The 13,724-nt window shown below is 29.8% G+C and overlaps 3 protein-coding genes across 3 annotated transcripts; all 3 read left to right on the top strand.

Annotated features, from left to right (window-relative positions):
* Positions 1-87: 87 nt before the first annotated feature.
* Positions 88-2,382, top strand: LOAG_07731 (hypothetical protein; the record flags this gene model as incomplete). The annotated part of the gene is made up of 7 exons (XM_003143264.1): positions 88-334; positions 455-624; positions 791-859; positions 1,120-1,235; positions 1,481-1,645; positions 2,130-2,290; positions 2,348-2,382. 7 exons carry the CDS (start codon positions 88-90, stop codon positions 2,380-2,382), a joined length of 963 nt encoding a protein of 320 aa, XP_003143312.1.
* A 3,695-nt stretch (positions 2,383-6,077) lies between these two features.
* LOAG_07730 (small nuclear ribonucleoprotein F) lies at positions 6,078-6,881 on the top strand (the record flags this gene model as incomplete). Its single annotated transcript, XM_003143263.1, has 3 exons — positions 6,078-6,174; positions 6,420-6,522; positions 6,824-6,881. 3 exons carry the CDS (start codon positions 6,078-6,080, stop codon positions 6,879-6,881), a joined length of 258 nt encoding a protein of 85 aa, XP_003143311.1.
* A 678-nt stretch (positions 6,882-7,559) lies between these two features.
* On the top strand, positions 7,560-10,845 carry LOAG_07729 (hypothetical protein; the record flags this gene model as incomplete). The annotated part of the gene is made up of 7 exons (XM_003143262.2): positions 7,560-7,701; positions 7,986-8,137; positions 8,462-8,613; positions 8,926-9,082; positions 9,507-9,681; positions 9,937-10,101; positions 10,496-10,845. The coding sequence occupies 7 exons, from the start codon at positions 7,560-7,562 to the stop codon at positions 10,843-10,845; spliced, it is 1,293 nt and encodes a 430-aa protein (XP_003143310.2).
* Between the last annotated feature and the right edge of the window lie 2,879 nt (positions 10,846-13,724).

The following is a 13,724-nucleotide window of genomic DNA, read 5'->3' as shown; positions in this document are numbered from 1 at the left end:
GTAAATTCTTCTAACCCAATATAGTTTTCCTTCTCTGTCCGATCTCCTGCACTTTTTCTTCTTATTTATGCTCACACTATAAGCTACATGAAATTTATCAGAAACTTGGGATCAATATCATTTCCATGGGTTATCTTCTGTCGAATAGTATCTCCCCTTGCCAATTCAACATTATATGCTGCCATTTGGATGCATTTTGCTCTGGCAATCAATCGTCTTTTGGCAATTTCATCACCGATAATATATCCCCGCATCTTTAATCCGAGAAATGCTTGGATAATAGTCGTATCGCTATGGTCATTCACTATGCTAATCACTGCTTTGTATTATAACGGTATTTGTTTTTAGCATAATTCAAATTGTCTTCTTTTTTTTTCAATAGTTGTGGACAGAGCATAAGTTATATTTATGATAACTTTAACATTATCCGAATTCGAAAATTTTAACTTGACAGTTGAATGCGTGGCATACTTCGAATCAGATATTCATTCATGGTCAACCCTCTATGGACCATGTGATCACACTTTCTTCGCTTATATTGCTATGTTTCTGTCCGATGGTATCGTTATTATCACCATTATCATCGATGCCATAGCTTTTTATCGTATCATTGTTTATTTAAAAGTATGTTTCAATTTTACATTCTCAAGTTATGCAATCGAAAAATTTAGCAGCTCGAATTTTTTGACCAATATTGCTTGGATTTATTTCAAAAAAAATTCATCCACCTGATGGGAGATTTTATTTGTACCAAATATTATTACATAATTTGTATTAAGTATAATTGTAGGATAAAAATCGTCAGGAAGCTCATGGAACACAACATAGAATAAAGAAAGAAATCATATTTTTCAAAGAGGTAAAAATAAATCGAATTTTTCGACATACTAATTGTGAATTTGTGATTTTCAATATTATTTCTTATAAAAAAAAAACGATTCAATATAATTTCTTATTAAAAAAAAGAGAAAAGAAAAAATGAAATACGTCAAAATTAGTGGAAGTTGCAAACGAAACGATACAATTCAGTTAAGTTTCAAGTTTTATATTTTCTTTTGATTGATAATATCGGATAGCAATACATAATGGTTTCATATTTTTCGATAGAATCAATTTCAGACCTGTATCAGTACTATCATATATGCATTTTTTGTAATTATTTTTCGTATTGAACTACCTATGTCACGTTTCAGTAAAATTATATACACATGGCTTGCAATGTTTGCATCAGATGGGTGAGAATTATTTAAAATATCAAATATAAACCGTATCTTATGGTTTTAGTAAAGTTAAAAGTTAAAGTTACGCAACATTAATCATCAAATTCTATCCATTTTTTAGGTCTTTCTTGTCTATCAAACCTCAATTCATTTTTGAACCATTTAAAATTTCATTAATCAATGTTCCCCTAAATGCAGTAAACTTTCTCAACAAGAAAATAGGTAATAATTTTTTTTTTTTTATCAAATGTCAGCTTCAGTTTGGCATTCTTATACTTCAATCGCCGTTTGTTGATGAAACAAAATGTGGCAACCTTTCGTACGAATACAAGGGATTTACGCACAAAAATAGTGAAAATTGATGTGAACACAACGGTCAAATGTACAGTAACAAATAATCGTGTAAATATCGCTTCAATGAAGATGTAAAAAGTTATTGGTATTAATTTCTTTATTGGTAATTAATGATATTAATTAATATTTTTGAAAAAGAAACTAAAATTAATGATGGTAAGACTGCTTGTTGTAATTTACAATCTCACGTTATCATCCATCATTCACTATAATACTTCCTGAATATCGATCCAGTAGTATAAAAGTAATATAATAGCTTATAATTATCTTTTCACTTGTTATTCCTTTCAATTTTAACAAATAGTTGTTATAATTTGTTTTTAATTAGGAATTTTCTAATTAAAGATTTTGAAGGTAGTTATTACTAATGAAGCTAATCTCTTCCTAAATTACAGGAAGAAGTAAAAGTTATATTACCCACATATTGTTGAAATCACCGAGGAAAAGCAATGAATCAATAATTGCTTTGATACTGCTGATATAGTGTATTAGGTGCGCAGATAAACTGTGTAATATGAGATAGTATTGCGCATCCACTGTGCCTATATGCTCTAGTGAAGGCGGTAATTGTGATCACAGATCTGACCTCAGAGCTGTATCAGGATCTCTCGGTTCGAGAAAGATGTATTTCGTCGAGATTGATATCGGGATCATTTGGTCTTCTTTGTTCTTAGTGTCATCGTCATTAAATTGTTATATCGATGTCGTAATTGCAAGTTCGTTGTTGTATTAATAGATTTATCTTAATAAAGGTTTAATTACCCAAGTTTCAGATACTGTTACCCAAAGAGGCAGAAAGAAGCCTTAATTTTTGTTACGGTTGAAGAAAAACGGCGATATCATATATGAGATTAATTCTAATTTATCCTACCATTACTCATTTATTACTAATCATTTGATGATTATTGTGTGTCGAAATACAGTATTGATATATGTGTTATACTGTATAAGGCTAATAAGAATTAAATGTCAATGAAATAGCAATTAGAATATGTTTTCCAGATAATTTTTAGAAACGGAATTGATGATATGAATGTTATGTCATCAGGCTTTTTTGCGGCAAATGGTCAACAACCATTGCTAATTATTTATTACTAATTAGCTAATGACTTCCAAATCTCATTACAGGAATTATTTGAGAATTCTTACATTATTACAATGAATCATTAATGCATTATTATTCTTTCCCTAAAATTTTGTATTAATATTAAATGTTTTTTTGCACATTTGAAATATTATGTAATAAGACTGTCATCAAGAGTAATGTACCACAAAATAGTTTTGATTAAAACACAAAAATACTTCGATTAAAATACTTCTCTTATATTAAAATATATTAAAATACTTCTCTCGTAATTAAATTATATATTGAAAAAATATATATATTAAAATACTTCTCTTGTGATTAAATTTTTGCATTTTGATAGATTTCTGATTTTAAATATATCTTTTCATATATCGATTAATTGAATATTAGAGAAATGCGCTTTATTAGCATTCATTCTCATTTATTAACCGCGAAATATTTCGAATCTAAAAATGCAACATTGTATTTTAATTGTTTTCAGTGTAAATGAAATGAATGAAATCTACGATTGCGATTTGCAAAAATACAACAGCGTGTACTTTCACGTATATTTGATTCTACGTAAAAAAAACACACACAAACACATCCACTGAAACTTTTGCTAAATGCGAGTTACGTAAATTATTCCTTCACTAACTAATTGCCATACATTTATTGATAAAAGCTTAATCAATCATCTCATGAAATTTTGACTGCTATTTTTAGTTCAATGTCAAAAATGTATTTGAATGTTAAATGCATTTCCATAATCAAAATTTTGCATAGCAATTTCATCGATTAAAATTTACAGTTATTGCGGTTTTTTTCTTTTTGGTAATAATTTTTTTTCTACTCTTTCAATCTTTTTGTTTTTGTTTTTCAATGTTTGTAAATGTTTAGTTGTTGTTCATTTTGATTATTTCGTGGCATTTCTTACCATCTAAGCGCTACAGTCTGAAGTTGAAGCTAAAATTTCACATCGATTACTGTGGCATTTCTTACCATCTAAGCGCTACAGTCTGAAGTTGAAGCTAAAATTTCACATCGATTACTGTATCAATCATCTTAATATAATTAGAATTGAACTGACAATAAAGTAAATGAAATATAAATTTTCTCTTTACATTAAAAAATAAGAGTTTTTTGTGTGAATAACACTAATATTAAAAAAGAAAAAGAAAAATGAAACATTTTTCCAGGGACTAAAGAATGTTCTTAGACTGTAATGCATGTAATTATGGCAAATAAGAAAATTGAAAACGAAATATTTACAACAATGGTTCCTAATTTTTTCTTGACCAATGTCCATTTTGGTTTTTTGCTTTTTTATTTATATCAAAAATTATGATGTTCAAAAATATTCAATTCTGTTAATTTAAAAGTAAACTCTAATCAAAATTTTGGATGTATTAATTTATCAAATATTGATAAAAACAACCTCAACCTATTTTTGACTCATTGCGCTATCATCCTCGCAAATCACGGTTAGGAAACACTGATTTATAGCAATTCATACATGGTTTTAAATAAGGGACAACTTATCACAAGTGATATCACAATATCACTGACTTATCACAAGTACACATTTAAGCATTATTAATTTGTTCTAAATACACTTTTCTTTTCTTTTTGCATTATTAACTTATCAAAAATAGAATAGCGATATTACTTATCACAAATGAATGTTTGGTCATTAATAACTTTTCGAGACACACACATTTATGTATTGCTAAATTTGGCGAATATTATTTGAAAAGTAACAATAATGGATATATTTAAATGAAATGAAATGAAATGATTTATAATAAGCTATACTACTGAATTGATGAAATGTTGTTGAAATGAAATCCAATCGATTACAAATTATGAATGTTAATAAAATTGCATATATTTCATTGATTTTTCACTTGTATTTATCATATATCAACTTTTATTTGTAATTCTTTAGAGATTATTATGGCTTATTTCATTGTAGGCTTTCAAGTTTTGTATTCATAACGTTATGAGATGAGACGTCAGCAGCCATAATTAAGATTCAGTCAATTTTAACGTTCAATACAGTTATTGATTATTTAGGTTTAAAATAAATCAACTAATAAAATAAGTACTAAATTAATGATCATTCTATTACATTATTTAACTATAACAAGCATTTAAGCATTATTAATTTGTCGTAGGCACACTTTTTTTTTTTCATTATCAACTTATCGAAGCTACAATTTCAGCAATATTACTTATTACAAGTGAATATTAGATATAGTAACTATGATGACTTTGTCACATTAATTCTTATCAGTTATTTCGAAAACGAATGATGAACTTTTGTTCATAAGTTAACTTAGTAATATAGCTTGTAAATGTGTGAAAAAAAATCAAACAAGTTGGAAAAACTTCCACATCCTATCAATCACTAATATTATATAATAAGTTGGATTAACATATATATCAGAAAAGCCTTGCGTGAATTATGCTTAAATTTAATACCATAATTCAATAATATCATTTCGAAATTATTCATTCTAATGAAATTTGCTAAATAATTATGCAATTCCCAAAGCTCTTGGACATTTGATTTCGTTCATTGTTGCATGTGGCCAAGATGCCACTCGTTTTTTTTTTAGATCATTGTGAGGTGGGTTAGCAGCTGGGCAAGTTCAGTTATTCGTTTTTGTTTTTGTGTTCCAGTCTTACCGTCATTTTATTAATTTCAGTTAAATTGCACTATTTTGCCATTTTCATTTTATTTGTTTATTTTTCCTTTAATCATAATAGTTACTTCCATTACGATTTACCATAGGCATTCGATGATAGTGGTATTGTAATATATAATTGATTGGTTGAGTAATTTACAGTGTTAGCATTTTGTACATTGTCGTATTGCTATCGATGTCATACTAAATAAGTCGGTGAAAGCTTACCAAGAGCACATATATGAGATGCTTCATATTAATGGGAGAAACATAGGAACTTAGACTGGAAAATATGGTAGAAAGTAAAGATGGAGGTTTAAAAATTTTCCTCTTGAGATTCAGAATATAAGTGATAGAAATTGGAAAGTGACACTGGAGATATCAGTCGGGTAGAGGATGATCAAATTTATTGGTATTGTCATGCCAGGAGGTAATGGAGTACCCAGGAGATGAGATAATGTGCGCGATTTCAAATTTAAAATCCAAAAACTGTGCAGAAGACGCGATAGTTGATGGGGTATAGTACAGGTTCAATAAAAACTTATGGATATAATGGAAATCGAAAGGTATAAAAAAAAGGGACATTGTATAAGAGAATATAGTAAAGGAATAGGTTATCCTCTGGTACGAAATAAAATAGGATTCCAAAGAAAAAGCTACTGAGTTACAGAAGCGACGCATTACACATCTAAGTGCAATAAGCATTGCTCATACTAATGACTCTTCTGCAGGTAGTACGATATTAAGATGACAACACTGCAACCAGTTAATCCGAAGCCGTTCCTGAATGGACTAACGGGTAAACCAGTTGTATGCAAGTTGAAATGGGGTATGGAATATAAAGGTAAATGAATAATTTCCATTATTGAATTTAATTTTTCCTCATTAATTAATATCCTGCTTTGATGTGATACAAAAGTATGTGATAAAATTAAGTGATAGAATCAATCAGGTGCCATATTTTATATTTTCCAAGGAAGGCAACAATAATGGGCCTAGTACTATATCAGATTGATTCTTGAATGCATAAAAGAATGCACAACTTTATCACTGAACAGTATAACGAAATAGCACAAAGAATGACTTCAGGATACCTTGTTTCTGTTGATGGTTACATGAACCTGCAACTAGCCAACGCTGAAGAATATATTGATGGCCGACATACTGGTGATGTTGGCGAAGTTTTGATCAGGTTAACTTTTTTTAGATTATGCTATAGAAACATCAGTCCTTGATAACTTATTTTGAAAAAGGAGTTTTCTTAAATAGATTTTCTGGGAAATGGATTCATTCGAGAAGTCCATAGCTTAAAGTTAATTTCTATAATATCCATTGTTTAACTAGTTTCGCGGTGCTTACTTTACCACAAAGACTTCCTTTTCACTTTCTGTGTTGGGACTAAGTTTGAAAGCACCCGCAATACTCATCGGAGTGAAGAGACTATGATGGCAACATGCATTTTATGTTCTAAAGCGGTAATTCAATCATTTCAGGTGCAACAATGTATTGTGGGTTGGTGGAGCTGAGGAAAGCAGTGAAATGCAACATTAAAATTACGATCTCACAATTGTCGTTATCATTGTTCACGGTTATTGCTGTTGATAATTTATCAGTGTTCATCCGTTGGTTACTGTTTCATGTTTCAGTTTTTATTACCCCATTTCAAAGGAATCATTTCAATTTCTACAAGGGAAATGCATGTCAAGCCTGGCTTCATTCTTTGTTTAAGACTCGCTTTGTGTTTTCTTTTTCGATTGATTTTTATTAGAGCTTGTAGAGCACAGAAAGATATTGTAACAAGTTACAATGTATTTGCTGTTATTCAGTTTGATCAGCGTTCGTAATAAAAATATACTATGTTCTTTTTTCTTTCATCTTTTTCTTGGTAATGCATGGATTAGTCTTTTTTACTGGACAAATTCCTTATCCAGCGGATGTGATAGCAATTCATCTGTGTTTGCTTGATGACTCAGATCCCGAAGTTTCGATAAATTTCCTCTGACGTTAGATCTTTCGGCTTTTGTTTGTTTGATTTTTTTAATCTGTAAAGGCGTATCAGTATTCTTATTCGGCATGCTATCATTTACAATGACTTTGCTGTTCCAGGATGCTATAGTTGCATCATACAACATTAGGTTTATGGTCTAGACCTGTGGGCTAATTTCCAGCTCAAATGTAATTATGGATTGATTAAGCATATGTGGATGAAGTAAAAGGCAAATTTTGACCATGGTATCAACGCAGTGGAGTTGGGATAGTGCTCGACTAATTGCTCTAGTTCTAAATGCCTTATATGGACTTGAAGAGTACTACAATGGTTACTACAAGGATCTCAGTGTTGATGGTTTATTTGGTTTACGAATTATTGAAGGTTAACTTTTTTGTAAGTAACTGTCGAGGTTATGATTAGAACGACAAATGCTTGAAAATTTCCAAATGGAGCGGTCTGAGGGCAGAGGTCTTTTGCTATTCTCAGAAAACCATTTCATAAAGTTAATCTGTTAGAGTGTACTATATTAATCGCCTGGTGTCCAACAAATCGAATTATTTGTATTTTCTTTATTTTTCACTTCTTTTTTTTCTTTTTTTTGTGCTTGGTCAATTACATTTGAATTGGCTGTTTCTAATGCCTCTTTAATATTGTCTAAATTACAGGTCACTTGAAAAACATACAAGAAAATATGAACGATCATGATATCGATTCTGAAATTATGAATGAAATACGTAACCTAAGTTTGATGGCTGGCATGATTGCAAATAAAGCTTTACCATTTGTTGCTAATCGAGATAGAGAATATTTTAATCAGGTTTAGAATTTTTGCTTGTTTTCTGATAACTTGATATTTGTTTTACATATATGAGTTGGATACACTTTTCTCAGTTTTATGCTGTCTCCATTACTGACCAAATGATTGTATCTTTTATTAACTGACCAGAAGTAGTTTGTACAATAATAGTTTGTAAAGTATAAAATGCCGATCGTTCTCATAAAATTAGCATACGCATGGTTTGGTAAAAGATGGCATTTCATTAATATTGACCAAATGGACCATACGTGTTTACGAATTATTGCGGGAAAATGTATGTTGAAATGAAATCTATGATAGGAATTCAAGTAATTTTTTCTTTAGTATCAGTTTCTCCTCCATCGTCCATACAAGGTCAATTTTACACCACAACGTACCGATGAAAGATTTAGATGGAAAGAGAAACAACTGAAAACTAGCAAAAGTGATAGAATTTCTCCTCCTCCTATTTTGCTTACGGAAAAACAAAATGGCAGGTTTGTTTTTTTAAATATTTTTTTGTAGTAGTTTTTTTATATATTTGGAAAATTAATTCTAATTTTCGGCTTGAAGCGTGAAAAGAACGAAGATAAAAAGCCTTGTGGATATTTTGTAGCAATATCAACATAATTTTATATTCAATGGGTACACACCTTCAATGTATGCATTCTTACGGTGGAAGTTTTTGAAAAATAACTTTATTGCATTGGTTTTTTTGTGTTCTACTTATCGTTAAGGATGTCACTAATTGCAAAACAGGTTCAACAACTTTCTTATCATCGAATTGTTTTTGGCACTTTTTTTTTCAGGTGCTTCAATGAATTATTTCTGGCGAGTTTTAACTTGACGGCAAAGCCTTACAGTTGTGTTTTAAGTGTTGACTGCATGAAACGAATGGTTAACCAGCGTGGTTTCACAGAATATCAATTGACACATCAGATATTATATGTTGCTGTAGCTCTTCAAGTATATTTTCAACTCAAATTTCTTCACTCAAATTTTCAACTCAAATTTCTTTAGACATTAAACATTATTTCTTCTCTTTGCTCACAAATAAGAAAATCAGAAAAGTGGAACCATCCTTGAAGTTTTCCTATGTCGTACTGGAACATTCTGGAGATTCTATGCTACATATAACCTACTAGTGGCATAAATTCCTCTCGGGCATAATTAACATTCGGTTTCTTGAAAAAAGTTAAGGATGCTAGCCATTCAGTTGTTCATTTCTTCTCACTTATTGCTTAAGTATTTCCTCTTTTTTATTCATTTCCTACGAAACAAATCATAGTCGGTTTTTTTTTTACTAGTAGGAAATCAGTCCCATCCCATTTTATCTATCTGTTTATTTTCCTGTGTGCTTTGAAATTTTGTACTACGTACTGAATTTCAGACTCCTTGCAATTTCACTCTATCTAACTTCATCGCTTTGACAAGGAATCAAACAATTACATCCTTTATCACAGAGTACTGCACAAATATGATTGATGAATTGAGCATTTTGTTACGAAATCCAAGAATCATGGCTAGGCTTAATCATGATGAGCGTGATATGTTGATGGAACAAAGTAACCATTTATTAAATATTGTTATATTATGAGGTATCTTATTTTGTTTATATTTGAGTAGTTATATTTGCAGTGCATATAATGCTAAATAATTCAATCAGCAAAACTGTAATTTGCTGATTTTTTTTGTTCCGTTACTTGTTAGCTCGTGACATTGCCATGATATTTTTTAGCACTTATCTTAGAAATGGATGGAAAATGATTTCCTTTTATAAGTGTGAAATGTTGCGAATTCTATTTAATGTTGCATTTCAGTTTTCACATGTGGCCAGTTTGGTTTCGTTGAGCTTTCATCACTTCATTTTCTTGCATCCATATTAAGTTGGCAGAATCCTACGTCAGGTTGTTTCACGAATGATAAAGCAGATGTTATGTTCGGTGATGTGAATAAGTCTTATAACACTGATGGATTAGATCCCGGTATTTAGTTGTTTTGGCAAGATGTTATTGTTTTTAGCTAAATTGAAATATTGGAATCTAGAGAAAAGCTAAACTGCGTTGTTAGAGTTCATTTAAAATTCATTTATCCGTGGTGTAAAAAGGCTAAAAGCAAATGAACAAATTCTGATTCGCATCTACTAGTGGTGCTGCTGCTCCGAAACTTTCTACCGCTGTGAAAGAGAAATAGAAATTTAAAAATACGAAGTTTTTAATTTCGTCGAATCCATTACTTTTTTCTGGTTTAATGGCGGGATTTACTTTCACTTTTCTTTGGTTGTAGCGCTTTAACTGATTAAACAGAAGAAACTTGTCGTAAGCAGGGGAGGGAAAATTGGGTCAGTACATACTTCTTGCTAGCTTTTCTCATTTTCAGATTTATGCTCAGCGCATTCTGCAGCAGTTGCCGCCGGTGCTCTTGCAGTTTTTCTTCGGTTTTTATTGGATCGTGGACCATGGCCTGAATATTATCTAGCTGATCAATCAGTGGTTGTGTACAATATTGCAGCGGAGGAAAAATTTCGGCAGTTCAGTTACGGCCGTTGGGTACGCGATTCTTTCATTTCATCGATGCGTCATGCACGACCCCCTGAGATTGGTTGGTCACCAGATTTGTTTGCTTATTTCTTGCTTCTTTCTATCATGTTCGGTGGCTTTGTTGCTAGCCACTTTTGTTACAAACCAAAGGTAAAACAATTTTATCATTTTTCATACAAAAAGCTCTAACTTTTCATATTTATTACTTGATATGTTTCCAATTTTTTTTTATTATTTGATGTATTTCCAAATTTTTTCTGTCTACTTCCTAATGATTTAACATCTTTCGTGCAATTCATTCCAAGCTGCTGGTAAACATGAAGTAGTAATACGCCCAACTACTAAAGCACTTTGTATGAGTTTTTTACCTGATACTGGGAGATTAGAACCCAATTTGAATCCTTTCTGAGGATCTGCTTATATCATACGATCACTTCTTAATTTGGGAATAGAAGTTTTGTTTAGATGCACTCTTTGAAATATTCTATAAGGTTTTATAATTGCGAACAATTTTTCATTTCATTTTATGTGGACTTGCGGTGCTTCGTAGACAACGATCTCAATGATACATTGATATTGTGTTTTTACTTTGGTCATTTGAATGTGTGTGTATTGTATTGGATTGTATGTAATGGAGCAAAATGTGATCAATAAAATGTGTGTTACCAAATTTTAGGAACATATTATTATTTTCGGGAAACTGAGTGTGTCCTCTTTTTATGAGTGGCGAGGATAATAATATAGTATGATTTTGAAATTGTGTCATATTGTCTTTATCAGTTGTTCCAAGTGTCATCTTTAACATTTGAGCAAATATGACATTTAATTGGTAATTTGTTCCCAGTTCAATTGTTGGAATTATGAAACACTGCAAGAAATAACTAGGAAATTTATCATAATTCAATCTTAGTTCCATAAGGTAAAAATTAGTCGATGTCTCGGTGAAAGATCAATCAAATTTTGTTGATTTAAGGGGATTTACATCAAGCGAAAACAGTCTTATATATCAATAATTTTGGATGATTAAGAGACATAGAGCAATTTACGATTAAATTATGGTGACTAGTTTGATTATTGCATGTCTATATTATTTAACATTTTGCACTTCATCATGCTAAATGCAACTCATAACGAAATTTTTTATAGCCAAATTGAAAATGATCGGAAGCTTCAATCAATTCGATATATAATTAATTATGAATGCTTTAATTGCAAGATGTTTAATTGTTAAATTTATTAAACTCTTTAAATGTAATACTGTTTAATAACTGAGAAATAATAAAAGCTGGGTTTCCTAAGATTCGGATTCCATAATTCATAACTCTTTTTTGCTGATTTCTTTCCAGCCGCATATTTTGATATAATAAAAAAATAAGCATTATATGATAGACATTTCATGAATTTAGATTTTATTCATTTACAGAATTTTAAAACAATTCAAATTTTCAAAAAAGTTCAGAACTCTACAGAAGATATATATCATTTAGTTGATTCTATACTTCCGTTAGTTATTTCAAAAAAAAGGGAAATAAGTGTTGTGTTTCTTAAAAACTAAATCTAACCAATTCATTCATCAAGTTTTTTCAACTTTTTTCGCATGACTCATTAATTGATTCAATTCAGAAATTTTGTGGATTTTGTAAATTATTATACAATCCATTGATCATCGAAATGATCTTTTCAAAACAAATCCCCGTTTTTTTTTTTCTACTCATAAAATAGATAATCCTCTATTCCTCGACTTAAAATATTCAGTCGTGGATTTTGTCAATATTTCCAACAATATCTTTTTTATCATTATCACAATTGTTGCTTATCATTAGCACTATCTCTGTGTCGATTGTTATCAGCGTAGAGAATTATTCATATCCATCTATATAATTACATTTAAAGTCGATTAATATATTCATAAGATGGAACTTATAGATATTTTGATGATTAATTTCTTATTTTTTTGTTACAAGAATTTAATCAATCCCCATTGGTATTTTGATTTTCCATGCAGTTTCAATTCCTAATAAAATTGAACAATCAGTAAGATAATTAAATTACTTTTATCATTATAATCAAAATGTATCATTTGTCACACTTTTAATTTTAAAATTTAATTAGTAATAATAATGAAGACAAATGAAAACATAGACTTCATTCTGTAGAGGATATCTATAATATTGATTATTAAATGATTGTTGAAATTCACACGTTATTTAAAACGAAGAAATAGAAATAGCACATATTCACATTACAACCAACCACAATTACAATTACAACGATAGATACTGTTAATGATAACACGGATAATATCATTTAATTAGGTGACAAGGAAATTTTAAACTAATGGCTCAATTTTAATGGGACAATTAATGATCATATATGATCTGATACATACAACTATCACATTATTCTTCCTGTATGATCATTTTTTTATCATTTATTTATTTTTTCCCCAATCGTTTCTACATCCTCTTTTCTATTTTCTTTTCCTGATATACTTTTCCAACCTTAAATCAGTGATATCTAATTTTTCGCCCTTCTTTTCTATCATGTATTATCACTTAAAGTAATGTTATGCTTACTTTACATGTTTTATTTATTACTTTTATGTATTTAATAATAGCGGTGAGTTTTGGTAATAGGTGCTATATATCAGGCTTAGGCTAAGTATGTAGTTTTATTTTTTTGATATTTACTTAGCAATTACTTTTTATATGGATTGTTTTTTCAATTTTATAAATTTGTCGAGTGTTTGGAGGAAAGTTTGGAAAAAAAAAGATTGATTATTTCAAACATGTCATTCCTTTTTTTTAAAGAAAAAAAGGAAGAATAGAATTAATTTAAATTTAAATAAAACTGAAAACTAAGATTTGATTAGGTATGAATAAAACATATGATTTGATTAGGTATAAATTATTGGATGAAGCATCAAAGATATTGTTTTCAAAAATAAATCGGATAATTTTATCAACGAAATTGATTTACTTAATTACCCTAATTAATGATGAATTTTTTCCCCACTTCTTTGTATACGAATTCTGAATTATTATTTACAAAAATGAAAATGAAATGTT

The sequence above is a fragment of the Loa loa genome (genome assembly GCF_000183805.2).
Source record: "Loa loa unplaced genomic scaffold supercont3.762, whole genome shotgun sequence".
In the NCBI taxonomy this organism is placed as follows: Eukaryota; Metazoa; Nematoda; class Chromadorea; order Rhabditida; family Onchocercidae; genus Loa; species Loa loa.
The sequence above is the reverse complement of the archived record's forward strand: the minus strand, read 5'-3'. Positions and strand labels throughout refer to the sequence as shown.